Consider the following 19,908-nt stretch of genomic DNA (forward strand, 5'->3'; position numbering starts at 1 on the left):
GGAAAGAAGTAGACAACTTTGTGAAGAAGACAAGAGCAAAGAATGCACCAGGATGTGATGAAGTACCATATAAGGTGTGCAGATATTGTACTCAATTACATTATACACTTTACTTACTATTAGGTTGTCAAGTATGAAATTTGTAGTAAGGTATATGGTAAATTTTGACAGCTGCTCATTTTGCACCATCATTATATTATCTTTATTTTTTGTTAGAAAGCTGACACATCTATTTCTTTATTCTAACTCATTTTGTGCTTTATAAAGTATTTATAAATCGCTTTTTTCTATTTTTGTTTAGAGATGGATAAGTCGGAAATTTGTACAGTTTTGAAATATGAGTTCTTTCTTGGAAATACAGCATCACAGACAGCTCAGAATATTAATGGAGTATTTCATTCAAATGTTATTACACAATAGACAGTATCAAATTGGTTTGCAAAATTTCGTTCTGGTAACTTTGACCTCACAAATGAGCAACGTGGTCGATCAGAAACAAAGGTGGATAATGACGAACTGAAAGCCACCGTCGAGTCAGATCCATTTCAAAGTGCCTGTGAATTATCGTTGTTGTTTGGTGTTAGCAAGCAAACAATATTGACTCACTTAGTTCAAATTGGTAAAGTGAAAAAGTTGGATAAGTGGGTTCCACATGAACTCAATGAAAATCAGAAACAGCAACGTTTGGAAGCCTGCATTATGCTACTTTCTTGTCACAAAAAGGAATCATTTCTGAATCCAATTGTCACATGTGATGGGAAATGGATCCAATACAACAGCCGTAAATGTTCAGCACAATAGTTACAAAGACAAGCCACCAAAACACAGTCCAAAAAGCAAAATTCATCAAAAGAAGCTGATGGTATATGTTTGGTGGTCTGGTGCAGGTGCAATCCATTATGATTTCAAGAAACCTCACTCATCAATCATAGCCGAAGTATACTTCAGCCAACTGGACTAAATGATGCAGAAACTTACAGAAAATCAGCCTAGATTAGTCAACAAATCCACTCCTCAGATCACACATCACAAAAATGAGAAAGAAAGATGAGTTGGAGTTGGAAATTCTCCATCATCCACCATACTCACCTGATCTTGTCCCCACTGCTACCACTTCTTCCAGAATTTGGATAACTTTTTTGATAGGAAAAATTTAATTCCAACGATGCTGTAAAACAGGCCTTCCAAGATTTTATTGACTCTAGATTGCCAAGCTTTTACAGTTCCAGGCTACCACTGAAATGGCAAAAGTGTATTGACAATATGGGTGCATACTTTGATGAATAAAACTATTCCTTGTATTTATAAAACATTAGCAAACTATTTTTTCTTTTCTACAAATTTCATACTAGATGATCTAATACTTAGAGAGTTGTGGTGTAAAGGTGAACTGGTTGATGACTGGTACAAGGCAGGAGTTTACTTACCAAAAGAAGTTAAAGCAGAACTGATTGGCCAGTTCTAACCCATTTCCATCCTGAATGTAGATGGCAAAATTTACATGGGTGTACTTGCTTAGAGAACTGCTACAAGACAGTGGCTGAAAGTGTCCAGAAAACTAGAATACCCAGAATTCCTGGATGTGTGAAACATGCAATCTGGGATGTGATACAAGATGTGAAGAAGAATATTGTATGGCTGGATCTGGCTAATGCTTATGGTTCTGTACCACACAAATTATTGATTGAAGCAATGGACTTTTTTTTTTTTTTTACATACTAGAGAAGATTATCGATTCTGATAAAGAATTACTATAACAACTTCAAAATGCAATTAACAACAAAAAAATTCACAACAGTCTGGAATCATCTAGAAATTAGAATTGCTACAAGTTGCACTTTATAGGTCATCTGGTTTCTGCTTGTTATAGAGATGTTATTTAGATCAGCAGCCTGCTCAGAAGAAATGGCTATGGTGAGATCTCCAAAGAAGGCATAATACATAACAATACTGATAAGAGACTAAAAAGACTATGCAAACAGTTCTAGATGAAGTAACTACTTGGTCAAGAATGCAATTTAAGGCGAAAAATTCGGTCTGACTTTTGTCAAAGACTGGCAGAAGCAAGTGAAGTTTGAAATAGCAGGAGAAATCATGCCAATGGTTAAAGACAAACATGTAGAAAGCTTAGAATGATGGTATGCTTATTTATTGTTGGATAAGAGTAGGGGAATTGAGATCATGGCACAAACTGAGGATGGGTTGAAAACCATAAACAGATCAAAACTGCCAGGTAAATACAATATCTGATGCTTGCCGTTTGGCCTATTTCCCTGCATTGCTTGGCCTCTTAGCACTGTTGAGAGTGGAGCAAAAGCACAGTGTTTACATCAAGAGATGGCTTAGTCTACCTTGAACAATATATCAGAAAAAAGGATCTCTTCAACTACCTATAACACCAATTGTTAAAGTCTACAAAGCCGGAAAGGTGGGAATGGTTATGATGCTGAGGGATTCCAAAGATGTAGAAATACAGGACAATCCACCAGATATCAAAACTGTATGAAAATAGTTCCAGAGAAAGAAACTGATGGCATAATAATATTATGGGAACATCGAGATATAGTGGGAGCAATTTAAAGTGACCAGAAGGGGATTGGCTGCAATCTATTTAAACCATTTTCAATGATAACACTGAGTCACTGTTAGTGGCTATGTTAAAGTGAGAAAAACAGAGAAAAAGGGAACTGCCTTTGATTTGATGCCCTCACCAAGTGAGAAGAAAAGGTTATTGAAAGGTAGGTGGGTTAGGATGAGATCTGGAAGAGGAGCACATCATGGCTGAGTTTCCTTCTTCAAGCTATCTATGATGTGCTGCCATCCCCTTGCAATTTGATGAGATGGAAAATAGCAAATGACAACAAATATAGATGCGGAAAAGTTGGCACACTAAAGCATATTCTATCTAACTATGCTATGGCATTGGAAAGGTACATATACAGACACAATGAGGTCCTCAGAATTTTATAGTGCTGCCAAGAAGCAGATGCAAGCAATCGTTGGTGACAAGAAACCAAAAAATGGCAGTAAATGGTTTATTATGTTTATCCATCAAGGTCAAGATGGCTATCCAAAACAGAAAACTATGAATGATGAGAACTGGGACAGAGAATGGGAGACAGTAGCAAATCTTGTTGGATGTGAATGCCTCCTTTCAATACCAATAAGAAAAGAGCTGGATATGACAATACCATGTGAGGAACATAATACATCTTCAATTCACTGCTCCACAGTTTAGGAAAGACAAACATTGCGAGATGCAACTGGAAGATTGTATAGATGCTGGCTGAAGTGCAGTACACGTTCCTGTAGACGTTAGACGTAGGGGTTTTATTGGAACCAGACTGAAATGGTTGCTGCTATCAATTGGAATCCAACATCAGCAAGCAAACTATATCTTGAGGGAGATCTAGGTGACAGTTGAGAGGGCCAATCACTGAATATGGCTGGAAATGAATGACAGAACCTAGTTGGAGAGGTGATGATCCTGAAATGGACTTGTGGTTGAATACTAGTCAGTCAAAACTGTAGGTGGGGCCTTTCATCAGTGAGGTGGGGCTGGTGTGTTGTAAAGCCATCAAGAAGAAGGCCCCTAAAGAGTGTGCATTTTCTCCTGATAACTTGACACTTTCTGGCATCTGAAATGCAGAGTTTATGGCTGAATTCGCACTGGCAAGCTGTTTCTAAGTCTCTAAATTCATATTTATATATTAGGTCATTCCATAAATAATGTTTTTTTTTAATACTTCTTTTATTTTTCAAAATTAAGATAAACAAAGTTCTTTTTTAATCTAAAATATACTCTCCTTCATTTTCTACAATGCTCTTCCATCTAATCTGGTAGACTTGCAAAGCCCCACTTCCAAAATTCACTTGTCCATGATGGAAAATACTCCTCCAGTACTGTTCTGACCTCGTCTACAGAATTCATATCTTTTCCATCCAAATGATTTTGAAGAATGTGGAATAATTGATAATGAGATGAGGCAATGTCCGGTCAATATGGTGGGTGGGGCATCGTTTCCCATTCAAACTATTCCAGCCTTTGGAATGTCATCCTCACTGTATGTGGCTGAGCATTATCCTGATGGAAGAACACCCATTGTCTTGAAACTAAAGACGGTGGTTTTACTTCGTGTGCTAACTTAAATAACCAAATCCAAGCTTCTCTGCTAATTCCTCAACACTTACGATAGGATTTTATCCCACCAGGGTTTGCAGGACATCATCGTTGAACTCTACAGATCTTCTAGGGAGTAGTTTCCGGCTCAGAATTTCTGGAACCACTGTTGACACTGGCTTATACTTATTGTCCGATCCTCGTATACTGCATTAATATTCCTCGCACTTTTAGTTGCGTTGTTGCCTTTATTGAACTCATAAAGCAAAATATGCCAAATATGTTTCTTTGTTACTTTCGTTATAACTTTGAAAAAATAACTGTTAAAATAAAGCTGCACTCTTCAAAATTTGCACTAAGAATAAGTACAAGGTAAAATCACTATCTGCTTTTATAGCAAGTTGATGCAGGTAGTTTATTCCATCCCTCTCTGACTTTTAGTTCATGCAATTGAAAAAATTGCATTATTTATGGAATGACCCAATATTTCCTAACATCATTCTACTTTATATATATATATATACACAATATATTCTATTACACTCACTGAACACCAAAGCCCAGAGCTGTAAAGGATTACCCACATTTTTCCACTCTCTCATCTGTGAAGTTCAAATAGTAACTCCAAGGATTTTTACCTACCTTCCAGGATGAGCCCCTGTGAAGAACTATTGGATTCTCTCTTCTATCTGTGAAATTCAAGTATGAGTTTTCAGGATATATATATTTATATGTATCTGTAAAGAATTATGATGAGTGCTTGCTCTCCTGCTTTTCCAGTTTTTCTGCTTATATATCATTATGTATAATGATATATAAGCAGAAAAACTTCTGCATAGCTATTTTATGTGATTTCATGCATTTTACAACAGTTCATTTTTTCTCTCTCTCTGTATACACACACACACACACATATGTATCTGAGCATATGTGCATGTATGTATACATGTAAGTATGTGTTCAAATGTATGTATATATAATAGTTGTGTATATTATGTAAACACTTATACAACTGTTTAAAAAGTTGTGTATATACAGGATGCAAGAGGTATTTGAGGGCATGGTAATTTAATAAAAAAAGCATACATGTTCTAGATAAACATTCTTATGAAATTATTCAAGGAGTCCACGATCAGCTTTGATGACTGCCTCAATGCAGGGCCAGAATCGTTGGCATACCTGTACTAAATGACCCTTATTCATTTCATACATCACCTGGACAATGGCAACCTTCAATGAAGCTATGTTATTGTGAGGATGCTGATTAGTGTCCCTTTCAACAATGCCCCAAATGTAGTAGTCCTTGAGATTTAAATCTGGTGAGCTTGGAGGGCACAAGTTTGGTGTCAGACAATCATAAAGGTCACCTGACATCCATTCTTGGGTTATGTGGGATTTGCGAAAAGGTGCTGAGTCTTGTTGACTTTCCACCCAGAGCTTAAGAGCTGTTACCAATACCTCAACATATTCAGGAATCCTATGGAAAGATGAAATGGCATATGACCTTCATAACTCACTATTCCTAAAGCCATTAAAAGGAACTGCATTTAACCATCTGTCATTTCTCCTGATAGAATTTTTTTCATTAGAGAAAAACCAAAGCATGCCATGTTTGTGAAGGCTTTTAACTTTGCTAATGAACTGCTTGGTATGGTTTAAATGGTTTTCCTGCGTCTTTGCGGGCATAAATTAGCTTCACTTCAACACATATGACATGTATCAAACATCCTTGTGCATCATAGTTCTGATAGTCCACTCCAACACCAAAAGGGCTCTCTTTGATTTTCAGATAACATTTTGAACCTGTGGTGTCCTTATAGTGTCTAAACAATTATGACATCTTTTTGTCTTTTGGATACAGTTGAAACCTTCCCACCAGAGATTTTGTGTACAAAAGTACTTGTAATATTTTACAAAGTTGGCAGTGTACAAGTCACTGTGTTCCACCCATACAGCAACGTTGATTGCAAATCTCTTCATTTTTTGTGTTAGCATTTTATCTGCCATGGGAGATCTCAAAGAAACAAAATCTTTTTAACTGGTTCGTAGAGAGTAATATACTGATAATTATGTGTCCTCACATACTCCTTACATCTTGTACAAATACACACACACACATACATACGTCAGACGTTGTATATACCTCATATAAGGCAGCATTCAGAATCTCTAAATACTTGAATGAAATGAAGTATTTATTCCAGTTCTTTATATTCCGAGTCCAAAACACCTCTAAGATCTGCTAGAGCAGAAGTGTCAAAGTGTTCAAGTGGTGCCATGGGGTATTCATTGTAGTTTTTTTGTGTGTTTTGAATGGAACTGCAGAGTATTTAAAGGTGTTGGACACCATTTCATTAGTTTGTGTTTTTTGAAAGGTAGTAACAAGGTGGTTTTACTTTAGAGTTAATAATGTAGTTGGTCATATTTGTGGCGGTTTCCATTCATTTTATTAGGTAAAAAAGTTGGTTATATTTTGAATTGACTCAGAAGAACTTTGGTGCATGGTAGTAGGTTTGAAATGAGTTCAAAACTTTTGTTTAGAATGAGAACAGTGTCATGCATGATGTGGAGTTTCTCTTGGAAGCAGAAGTTGCACATTCTGAATTAGTAATGTTGCTGGTTATTCCTGCATCATTTGTGACAGCGTTGTCGGGATACGTTCCAAAACTGCCTGCACCATTGTCATTCTTGACAGTTTTTTTTAAATGTATTTCTGTTGGCTTTATATAGAAGGCTGAGAGTTACAGTGGTACAATATGCAATACTTATTATTTACTGATACATGACAGTGGGTGGAAACAGCCAATACAGTTAACAATAGTGTTGGAGGAAAACAGACATATGACTAATATATCACAAGAGATGAGGGAAACAACCAATGCAGTTAACAAATAACATCCCAAGAGGAAAACACATAATGTCACCAATACAAAAATGGTGAACAAACTCAAATGATTATAGAAAGCTACTTCAGAATTTCTTTTGGCTTTTTAATTGATTTTATTTGCTAATAAGAATTGGTTCAACTTTTTTCTTTGAGTGAATCTCTTATACATCATCAATACATTATCAATACATTTCTTGATATAGACACGATTGGAGGATTTTCTTTCAATGGAATTTTTTTAAAATTAATTCTCTATGAGAAAAATGCTTTGGTTTCTTTCTTTTTCCTTGTTTTTCGAGGGGAAACAATGGAAAAAATTAAAAAGAGCATTAAAAAAATGATTAAAAAAAAAGAAAATTAAGCTTACCCAAGCTCTTTTCCATTTCTCTGCATCATTCATTAATAATAATAATAATAATAAAGTGATAAGTCCCAACTTTAATACTAAGCATAAATGGACATATTGGAAATAGCTTAGTAAAAAAGTTAGCTTAAAATTCAGTGGGTGGTGGGGGAGAGAACAAGACAACATTTATTTATCTATCTATATACATACACACACACACATACCTTGCTCTCTCTCTGTATGTATGTATATATATATATACATATATATATATATATATATATATATATATGAGAGAGAGAGAATATGCAGGGTTTAGTTCACTGATGACCTAAACCAATAGCTACACTGCATAAGTGCTATAATTGGTCATCCATTAGGTTCCAAGTTCACAGCTGAGGCTGAATATATATATGTGTGTGTGTGTGTGTGTGTGTCTGTGTGTATATATATATATATATATATATATATATACACATACATATATATACATACATATATGCACATATGCATGTGTATATATATATATATATATATATATGTACACACACATAAATATGTATGTATATATATATATACACACAAACACACACATACATATATATATACACGAGTGAGTGGACAAACGAAAGTAGAGCGCTCAATAAATTTATTGGGGGTTGCATGTATGGACCAAAATAGTTTGATTCAAATTCATTGGTACTCCGAGTTTCAAGCATGATGCTAATCTTCAGCCATTTTGAATTTGAATGAGAGAAGTTTATTGTTATTACCATAAGGTGGGCTGCAATTAGTTGAGGAAGGTCACATGGTGTTGCAGTTTGATGTTGGTATATCAGTGACAACACTTACTTGGAAAATATCGCATGGTGAACAGGAAAGCGGCTGTTTTCCTGTCCATGTGGTCTATTTCCTGTTCACCATGCAATATTTTCCAAGTAAGTGTTGTTCTTGATATACCAACATCAAACCATGACCTTCCTCGACCAATCACAGCCCACCTTAAGGTAATAACAATCAACTTCTCTCATTCAAATTTAAAACGGTTGAAGATTAGCATCATGCTTGAAACTTGGAGTAGCAACAAATTTGAATCAAGCTGTCTTGATTCATATATATATATATGTGTGTGTGTGTGTGTGTGTGTGTGTATGTATGTATATAAATATATATATATATATATATGTGTGTGTGTGTGTTCATTACTAAATGTCTTATTCTATGTTACTATTGTTTAGTTCTGATTCAGTAAGTCTCAGGTATTTCAGCTATGACCATCCTGTCTTTTTGCTAGGCATAGTATGCCCCACCCAGGAATTTATTACTGAATGTGTTCCCCTTCTCTAAGCAGGTGGTCTGAGGGGGATTTGACAGCTATTTTTAGCAGCAAGTCAAGCAACCATGCGGTTTGTTACCTCGTTGTTGATGCAATTTAAATAGTTTGGAGTAATTAATAATTATGTTCTGAGTTGTGTCCCTCTTAATTAAATATTGCTCTTGGCAAGTCATGGCTGAGAACATTAAAGAAAGATTCATTATTAACAACAGCAATAATAATAATGATAATGATAATAATAATAATAATAAGAGGCACAGAGCCACAAGTTTTGGAGAGTTGTTATCAGTTTTATACAAACCTCAGTATTTGACTGGTACTTTATTTCATCAACCCTGGAAGGATGAAAGGCAAAGCTGATCTTGGCAGGATTTGAACTCAGAAAATGAATAAGAGTAATAAGAATATTTATCATATTACTTGATAATACTCCCTAAAAAGTTTTAGCTTGGTCCCTGATACTCCCTAAACAACAGGTTTGTATTTCCTTAAGGTGTTACCTCTAAAGAGGACTTTTACTGCCTCACTCAAATTTTACTTATCTTAAAAATTATTGCTCTTTAATGAGAGAATCTCACTAAAAATTAAGTATTTGATCTCCAAGTATACTTTTGTCTTTTAGAAACACTAAATTTAATCAAATATTAAAGTACAACAAGAAAATAACAAATGGAAAAAGAAGATACCCACTGTGATATACTTTATAAAATGAAGACCTACTGTGGAAAGTGTTGGGGCAAGGAAGAAATCCACTGCAAAAAGTCTTATAAAAACTCACTATGAAAGGTGTTGGGAAAAATACCATGAAAAGTTCTGGAAAAATGTCTTACTGTGAGAAGTTGTAAAATATATATCACTGCAAAAATATTGGAAATAAAAGCAAAAAAAAAAAAAAAAGAGAAAAACCAGATTTGAGGGAACATGAAAAATAAAAATAGTACAAAAGATTCTGATTGTTTTTATGAAATATCATAAAACCCAAATTTAAGTTTTATTACAATGTTGTTTGAGAGTCAGTAAGATTTATGATGGTGGGAATAACATACAGCAATTATTTTGTGAGTTGGAACAAAACAAAAAACAGAATTCTGAGCCATTATTATATTTGCTTTTATTTATTCTTTTTCTTTTTTTTCTATTTTAATTCCTCTTTTTATTTTTAGCAAGAGTTGAATTACTACTTGAGTAATTTGGATGGGGGAGGTGGGATTTATGAAGCTAATAAATTAAACTGCTGTCTAATAAAGGAGGATTCAGGTCTTGAAGAAATCTGGAGAAAAATCTTCCTTTCTTTGTTTTAATGTGAAATTTTGATTAAAAAGAAACAGCAAAATGGTGTTTTGTTTTTGTGTTTTCACCAGTCAGGTGCTGAGATTGAGTTCTACTAACAAAAAGCAAATAAAAAAATACACATCGAACAAAAACACATGCAATCACCATCCCCAGCCTCCTTCCATGTCCAAATGGTTTCAGGTTAGTTTCTTTGAATCAGAAACGAACGGCAAATCATTTTTTATCCCTTGATTTTGATAATCACAGTGAACACTCGACCACAAGTTTAAGATGGAAGAGGAGGAGGAGGAAATCACAAGCTTTTAGTTAGCTTCTACTGCTAACAACATTTGATTAACTAAATCTACCAGCCAAAGAGAAAATTAAAAAATTTTTTAATCATCCCCCCCAATTTCTATGTTCTTTATATTTTCCCTCTGATCTTAACCATTTTCCAGACTGCATTAATATTACACACACACACATATGGAGAAAAGAAGTGTATTCCCAGGAATGAATATAGGAAAGTTGGTTTTGGAGGTTGAAAATGCACTTGGGTCATAAAACAAGTTGTAGTTTTTTTTATAAATTTTGTAACAAATGTATTAAAATACCAAACTGGTTACAGCAATTTCTTGTTTTTCAATGGTAAATAAATAAAAGTTTAGGAGAGATTGAAGGTACAAAGGAAAATTCAGAAAAACATATTTAAAAAATCAAACATTCATACAAATTCCAATATTCACTAAGTTTCACAGAGACAGACAGTAATACATGTTTAAATTTTCAATGAATTTCATAAGTCATAAAATTGAAAATTCAGTAACATTGAGTTATGTTAACAATAAGATAGGATGAAATTTTCAAAAATGAAAGAAATTAATAAAGATTAAAGAAATTTCTGTCATAGTGCATGAAGGAGAATTCTTTGTCACTGGTTCACTGATGATAGACTGAACTGTTTTAAGCTGAAATTGTTTGTAAATATAGGTTTTTAAGGTATAGGTTCAAATTCTGATTGGTTGTAAATTTAATGACGTAACTTGCTTTTTCTGCCATTTTGGTTGGCTGGCTACCTGAATATGTCACTTGTCTTTGCTCAGTGCTCTGGTTCGTTGATTTCCTTAAGAAGCCACTGGTCTCTGTTAATTGAATGTTTGTTTTTTTCCTGAGGGTCCACCTTTGACTAGAAAACAATATGTTTAAGCCTGAAGTGACAGTAGCAACTGGTATTTGAGAAAGCACAAGGTGTAATTGTACAGTGGCTTGAAGTTAGGGTTTTGAATCCTAGAGGTAGTCCATTACTTAAACTTTTAATTTATGTTTGTTGTTTCTTGTCATTTTTCAGGAATAAATTGAGTTTTCCCATTCTGGTGTATTGTTATAGGGTATTCAGTTGTGGTTTATATTCTTTAAATATATTTTTCTTATTCAATCAGAATTGAGCTGGTGTTTCCAGTGCATTGACACAGAGGGAAAATTTGATATTTTAGATATGGGGCACAGATCTTATGGGAATTTTCCTAGTTGTGGGGTCCTGATTCTGTTGCTTGCGTACTGTTGTTCTGTCCCTCAAAGTCAAGTTCATTTGGCCTATGTAATCCCCACCACACCTGCTGCATTTGGTTATATAAATTAAGTTCCTCAATGTATAGGTAAAATGATTTTTATAAATAATGTTTGCTCTAACTTGAACTGATACGGTGAGCCTTCCATAAAGTTGATGCAATTAAAGTGGCTACATTTTTTTTACTATTGGGGTTATATTTTGACGGGTAATTTGACTCTAGTAGGTAGCTTTTTTAGGGACTTAGGTTGTGTTTTACTTTTAATAATTTTATGTGCTTGAAGTGCTTTTTTCATTCACAGGCTGGTCATCAAAAGGGTGTATATTCTGATGGCTGATATTATATGCTTCCATGTTGGATTGTGTGTATCAAGAGGTTTTCTTGTTTTTCATAATTCTTAGATGTGAATTGTTTCACATGTTCAATTCTATTATTGATTAGATTGACAAGGTATTTAAAATCTCACCAGCAAAACCAGCAACAAAGAATCCTCTTTCATGCACTATGAAAGAAATTGTAAAAAAATCCTTTTTTTTTCTGACTCTTTTAAAAACTTATAAGTTGAGTTATATTGTTAATATAACTCAATGTTACTGAACTTTTGATCACATATGACTGTTATGAAACTCATCGAACATCTGAACCTGTATTACTGTTTTTCTCTGTGAAGCTTACTGAATATTGTACTTTCAATCTCTCCTAAACTTTTTGTATTTACCATTGCAAGACAAAACAAAACAAGAATGTCAAATTTGTCACAAAATTTAAAAACTACAACTTGTTTTGAGACTCAAATGCATTTTTAACCCACCAAACTATATATATATATATATACACATGCATATACAAACACACATATTATACACAAACATAATGCATGTAACTAATGTTAATGCAGTTTTATACACACATACATACAAGACATATAATGCATGCAACAAATATTAATGCAATTACATTAAAGAAAACATGCACACATTTACATATGAAATAAACATAAATTTTAATGTAGTCTGAACACATGGATTCGTCTTTAGATATAGACATATAGCAACATTCACAAATGTGTCGACATCCTGTTTGTGGTCAGAGTAGACACAATGACCAACAGCAAGCTGGAAACAAGATTTACTGATGAAATATCAGTAAATTGTAACAATTGTGATTGTTGTTGATGATGCAATGGAAAAAAAACAACAGAAAAAAAGGGACACAAAAATAATGTCAATATAATATGAATGAACTCTCTGTCATGTGAAGGACTGGGGATTGGGGCAACAACTGCTTTTGTCTTTTAGCAGTGAATGTGTGTGTGTGTGTGTGAGAAAATATGTGTAGCATGTTTTTTGGCTTTGTTACAAGCAAAATGATTAACCTTCAAAGAAAAAGATAGTTAAAAATCATCAAATAAAGACATATGTTTTTTTTTTCAATATTCAAAGAAAAAAATCACAATTTTCACCCTTTTTTCTTGTTTTTTTTTCTCTTTAATCTTTTTTTTTATTTAATGTATCAACAGAACAAACCTTAAAACTAAAGAAAAAGAAACAGTTCTTTTTGTTATTTACTGTGTGGGGAGAAAGAGAAGTTGGGATGGGATCAACTGGTAATTTTTATTTCTCTATTTAAATTTTTGTCACCATTTCAACTTTATTCAATTATTATTATTATTACTATTATTATCAACATCATCATCACCATCATATCACTTAAAAGTTAAAATCAGTTTGTATTTTGCTTTTTTCTTTAAAAAAATGTTTTTTTAAAATTTTTAATATCGTATCACATTGAGCTATTTCACGTCCCAAAAAAAGACGTTTTTTTTTGTTAGATTTAGAAAAAAGAAATCTCCAAACAAATTTATTGTTGGTGTATTTAATATATTCTTTTCTCTCTCATCTTCGCTAAAAACAAAAACAAAAAACTCGCCAACAAGTTTTATAGGTTTAAAACAGACCAAAATAACATTTTCCTTCCTCAATGCAGTTCCATCCTTAAAAAAAAAAAAAAAAAAAAAAAAATCACACCAGCCCCTTCATTTTATGTTATTGTTCTTTTTAACATCTCAATTATTTCTTTCTAATTATCTCTCATTCATGCAATAAACTTTCTCTTTTTATCTATTTTTTAAAATTATTTTTTGAAATCTTTTAACATTTTTACCTCAATTTTAAAAAAATAGTTAAAAAAAAGCAAAAAAGTGATGTTTCTGTGTGTCTGTGTGTGTCTTTCTTCTTCCCCAAATAATTTCAACACAGGTTTACGTGAGATCTTAAATAAATAAATTTATTTCTTTTTTAATGGGGATTTTTGTTTTGAAAAAGTGAGTGGTTGATGGGTGAATGATTTTTGTCTGTTATACCATATGATATTCATCATCACATACATATCATACATCATATCATGTTCATTATCGTACACACATACACATTCATCATCCTTGCTTTCCCAAGATGGCATGGAGTGTACAAAACTTGCCACTGTTGGTGCCATTCCACACTTGTTTCAAGTCAGCTACTTTATTCCATTGGGATTGCCACACTTGGAATAACAGCAGCAGCAGAACAGAAACACTGCCCCAGTGGTGAGTAGGAAAAATGAAAACAAACACACACATGCAAACAAGCATACACATATATGACAAGCTCCAGTAAAGTCTCAAAATTTCACTCAACGAAACTGTAGGAAAAGACATTTGCCATGCAGTGGGATTGAACCAGAAACCACATGGTCTCAAACTTCTGAAGCCTGCAGCGCTGCGTGCACCTAGTAATATGCTAGAGTTATCAATGTGATGTGGTTTGAGATCAAAGAAAAGGAATGGCACAAGGAGAAAATGTCAAAGGGAGTAAGACAAACAACTTTTAAAGATTTATAACAACAAGCAAATAGAAAAAGAAAATATGTTCAATTAAGAAAAGAGGTTGATGCGGGGGAATGGTCCAGATGATGAAAGGATGGAATGAAGATGAGAGTGGTGGTGGCCCCTGGAGGATGTGACGTGTTAAGTTCCAGTGTTTTAGGTTGGAATTTATTTCAACCTAATTAAAACAGTAAGTCAGAGAAATGGAGTAAAAATGTTGCTGTTATTGTATAACCACGGGCAGGTCAGTCCTGATTGAGTATATCTATGATCAAAACCATCCCATTTAAAGTTTCAGGGACCAACTTTGTCTAATGTTTATGTTTATTTAAGACAATTGGGTAAAGGTAGGGTTTAAGGAAGGTACTTGACTACTTGTTTCTAGCATGTCAACAGGCCACACAAAGACTTCCCCCAATCTGTAGATGAAGGTGAATAATAGTAGTAGTGGAGTAGTGGTAGTGGTGATGATATGAAGAGGAGGTAAAAAAGGAAATAACAAAATAAAAAAAAAAAAAACACAAGAAATTTTGTTGCTTTTAGATTTGTTTCAGGTGAAGGGTTAGGGTTAGAAACTTTCAAAGAATATATATTGCACGTCTTTTTGGTAAACTATGGCAGCAAAGAGTTAGAACAGTCTCAAAGAATTCTTTTAGACATATAAAATCAGGGTAGCAGACACGAAGAATTTCTTCTTGCTTCAGTTTTTCATTCATAATATTTGTGAAAATGTTGGCTTTAAATAGAAAATCTCTTCTACACTCTTTCTTCTTTCCTTTCTGTCATTCTATTTTCCTTCATTCATTCTTTCTTTCTTATTTCTTTATTCTTTTCTTCACTTTTACTTTGTTCTCTTCCTAAGTTTCTTTCCTTTTAAATTGGGAGAATTCAATTTTTAACAATTTTCACAATTCTTTTAAAAGTTTTGTTGTTTTATTCAAGAAATGTATGGTGTGGTATTGAGAGTACAGTAGTGTATATGTGCGGGTGTGTGTATGTGTGGTGGGGATGATGGTGATGACAATGATAATGCTGGTGCTAACATCACTCCTGTAGAATTATATTGACGAAAGAGAATATTGTTTGGATTTTTTTTGTTTGTTGGCTTGTATGTTTAAAGTGGCTATATGTGTGTTTATATATATATCTATACACACACACATACATATATGAATATAGACACACACACATGCATATATGGACATATATGTATGTGAGTGTATAACACTTAAATTACTATAATTCCTTATTATTGTCAATATCATCATTATCATCATCATCATGATTAAATTGTTACGAGCAAGCTTTTAAAGCTATTGGTATTGCAGATGGCAATGTAAAAGTCAAAGAGAGATATGAAAGCTCTGTCATAGGTAGGGTCGAACTGAATGCTGGCTGAATATTGGATGGGCTTTTAGTTGTCTCCAGTCTTTGTGTTTCTTCTTTTTGAATGTAGTTGTTGTTGTTGTTATTACTATAATTATTACTGTTGTTGTTTAAAATGATTGTTTTGTTTTGTTTTGATTTGGAAGTGCCATCAGAAAGGGAACCCACATAAAGCCTGTGCTAGTCACCCACTGGACATCTGCTACGTTTCCTCTTCAGAGCAGTAATCTTTGCCCTGAAACAGAGAAAAATAGAAAAACATCAAAATATATATACATATATATAAAGTGTGTGCGTGTGCACGCACACACACACATACATTCATTTACTGCCATTTATTTTACCATGCATGAATACAAATGCAGACATAGAATGTTGGGTACACATTATATTTTACAGCCAGATGCTCTTCCTGACCAGTTTTTCAAGTAAGGGATCACTTAATCCACATAGATACAAAGTGCCTGGCAGTTTTGTTTGAAGAGAAACTGACAATACCAATTGCTCTACTTTTGTACAAGTGATTGTGAACACAGGCACAGACACACACATATTACATCCTAGCTTAAAGGACACACTCCATGTGGACTTTTAAGCTATCTCCTGCAGAGGGCTGATTGGGCCAGCAGCGCCAAACTAAAGAAAGTTAAATAGCATGACTATATGCCCCATTGGGGTTTGATCAGAGGTTAAGGACAGATGAGAATTAATTCTGTAATGCAATCATTCTATTGTTCCAGTTCAAATTTGAATTCCAACTGTTGGTCAATTTGTCCCAAAGTTCTTATCTTGAAGTAAAATTAACAAAGTGAATGTCATTTATTTCCCCCTCGATCTCTGACAAAGGCCAATCAAGATGTTATGTCAGCCAAACTTTACCTGCTAGAAATAGCAACCCAAATGCTTTTAAATCAGATATTCAAGAACCAAATGAAGGGAAGATCTTCAATCTCGGGATCATCCTGTTTCCAAAAAGGTAAAATATGTCTATGTAGAACAAATGAAGACTGAGATACAGAGGTCCCAGACAGACAGACAGAATTTCACTCTTATTACAATACATATGATAGTCTCTTTTCACTTTTCATCTACCAAATCCACTCACAAGGCTTTGGCTGACCTGGAGCTGTAGTAGTAGTACCACGCAGTGGGACTAAACCTAAAACCACATGTAAACTTCTCAACCATAGCCATTTCTGCACTTATAATATATTTGTTAATCTGGAGAAATTTTCAACAAGATCTCTTGCTCTATGATCTGGTGGTCATTAAGAAAGCTAAGAATAGACAAATGGCTTGTGAGAGCTTTCTAATCCAACAAGTACTGTCAATAAGGTGAGACTCAGTGCCCTGTCACACCAGCCAGAAGACGTGGACCTGGCTGTCGGAGAATTTCTTCAATCACACAGCACCTAATATTTGGCATCCCAACTCACTTGACTGCTTCTATGTGTGGGACACAGTGGAATGAAAAACCAACAAATCCAGCAGCGACACAAAGGATGAGCTGAGGGCCAGGATTACCAGGGCCTTCAGGGACCTCAAACAAATAAACAAACATCCATTTGTATGTGTATGTATAAACTTTATTAAACTCACCTTCCAGGATAAATTCTGAATGATTGAAAGTAACTTTCTTCTATAAAACCCATCAACAATTCTACTATTCAACAAATGTAGATTTAATGTATCTGTGTACACAATTGTCACCAGTGACAGTTTTTGTAATTGCTAAATTAATGTTTCTAGTTTATAAACTGAGTTCAATATATAAAAACAGTTGAATATATTAAAGCACACTACTGTCCGTGGTTCAATTAAAAAAGGAAAATTGACTTTCTTTTCATCTTATAAAATGTGTTATAACTTTTGTATTGAGTATGAAAATTTATGAAGCATTACCTAAGACCCATACTCCACAGTAGAAGTGTTAAGGCCATTTGAGGGAAAAGGAATGGCCCCCCAAGATTCCTGTGCCAGTGCCATGTATAAATACTTGTAAAAGCACCCATTACACTCTTGAAATGGTTGGTGTTAGGAAGGGCATCCAGCTGTAGAAGCCATGTCGAATGAAACTGGAACCTGGTGCAGTTCTCCAGCTTGCCAGTTCTGGTCAAACTGTTCAACCCATGCAATGGACATTAAATGATGATGACAAGATTTAGGAAAAGAAGTTGGGGACCACTACTATAAGTTAACAAAACCTTATTTTTTTAACAACTTCAATTTATTGAAAAATCTTTATGACAATAAACAATATTAAGAAGAAGCATAACTTTTGGAATAAAAAAATCACAACTTATAAAATGTGGAATTTTTCTGAGGCCATGAGTAAACATATAAAGAGATAATAATTTTATATATAAGAATTCTGCTTTACAAATGGTATATAACCCCTCATAATTTCTTTATTTTTGGAATTTTCAGAATTTTTTTTGCAAATTTGTATTCTACACATGGGAATTCATACAATTATGCAAAAACCCAAACAAAAAGAGAAATTTTTTTTTATGTGTGATTTAAGCTGTTATTCTTAGCACATCTCACAACCACCCTCCTTGTCTGTCACTCTGATGTATCGATTTTTTTCAATATCATTCTCTCCAGAAGCCTGTATTTTAAACTGTGATTTAAAAGAAAAATGCCTGGAAAAATTTTTTTTTTAATTTTGAAAAATCAAAAAAATAATTTTTTTTCATAGTTGTATGAATTCCCATGTGTAGAACACAAATTCCCAAATATTTTCTGAAAATTCCAAAAAATAAAAAAATTTGAAGGAGTTGTATGCTGTGCATAAAGCAGAATTCTGCCATAATTTCTTATCATTTCAGAATAAAATACATCATCATTTAACATTCGTTTTCCATGCTGGTATAAGTTGGACTGTTTGAAATGATCTAGCAATCCATTCGAGCAGCATCAAGCTCTAATGTCAAGTTACAAGACAGAATAAGGGAGAGAGAAAATGGAAAAGGAAAAACTTTCTGCTACTAAGAGCATCTATGGGGAATATTTTAGAGGGGAATGTGGTTTTATACTGAGTGTTCAAAGGCTAAAGAATGAGAGAGGGGCAAGTGTAGTATCATGCTATGGATGAGATGTATGGTTACACCATATTATATATGTGATAGGTGGGAATAAGTAGGAAGGCTAAAGATGGTAGAGATGGAGGTGCCAAAACAAATGAAGTCAAAGCTAAAATAACTAAAATAAATTCTTATAAGTCAAAATAATATTTTAAATAATTCTATAAAAACAAAATTAAAACAATTATTTTGTCTAGCCCAAAACAGACTCTATTATCAAAAGTGTTTCTTAGATTACATCATTAAACGTATATTGTAGATGTCACATTACAACCTGGCTACTATTTCTAGCAAATGGAGCGAACGCGGTGAAATTTATTGGCGAAAAAAAAATAAATTTTTTTCTATCAGAGGGAGGTAATTCTTGTATCCTGTTGATAAGGGAGACAACCTGAACGGTCTTCAGCTTTTTATAAATAATAGTTGACGCTATGTGAAGTGGAAGTAATAGCTATCATCAATAGGATAGGGTAAACTGTGACAGCTAAATTATATTAGTTTCTTTCTATGGACCTTAGAGACGGACTTTGAAACTTTTCAACAGTAAGTTTGCTCTTTTTTTCCCTTCGTTAGATTGATTCTATTTCTAACATAGCAATACGTCTAAGTTGTTTCTTGCAGACCGAGCGTGGCCGGTTTAATGTTTACAATATTACCCAGAGACGAAAATAAAAAAAATAAAAAAATAATAGTGCAAAAAAAAAAAATAATAATAACAGTGTAAAAAAATGTGTAGGAAACGAATATAAAAAAAAATGTGCGGAAAGCAATGGGGGTGGGGAGAGGACTTCGGAAAATTCACAAGATCCGAGTTTTTCCCTCATAACTTTTAGGAAATGGGTTTTGCTTGATGAAATTTTATATAAATACCTTTCAAAAGGCATACATTACGGTTATAAAGAAATTTGTGAGTAAAATCTTTTCCGAGGGAGTGAGGAGAGGACTTCCAAAAATTCACAAGATCCGAGGTTTTCACCCATAACTTTGAGGATGTTCGTATTTTTCCGCATATTTATAAAAAAAAAAAATGGGGGTGGAGGTGGT

The 19,908-nt window shown here is 33.8% G+C and overlaps 1 protein-coding gene across 7 annotated transcripts in view; it reads right to left on the reverse strand.

Annotated features, from left to right (window-relative positions):
• Positions 1-9,783: 9,783 nt before the first annotated feature.
• The window catches only part of LOC106873104 (uncharacterized), a 271,061-nt gene continuing 260,936 nt past the window's right edge, over positions 9,784-19,908 (reverse strand). For 4 of the 7 annotated variants that reach the window (XM_089338905.1, XM_052975584.2, XM_052975585.2 and 1 more), the window contains one exon: positions 11,782-16,013. In XM_089338905.1, the coding sequence (XP_089195031.1) occupies positions 15,981-16,013 (33 nt within the window). In that variant the 3' untranslated portion in view covers positions 11,782-15,980. Of the gene's footprint in view, positions 16,014-19,908 lie in introns of all 7 variants that reach the window. The other 3 variants (XM_089338906.1, XM_052975587.2, XM_089338907.1) reach the window with 1 other exon arrangement.

Source organism: Octopus bimaculoides, chromosome 21 (assembly GCF_046866305.1).
Source record: "Octopus bimaculoides isolate indiv1 chromosome 21, ASM4686630v1, whole genome shotgun sequence".
NCBI lineage: Eukaryota > Metazoa > Mollusca > Cephalopoda > Octopoda > Octopodidae > Octopus > Octopus bimaculoides.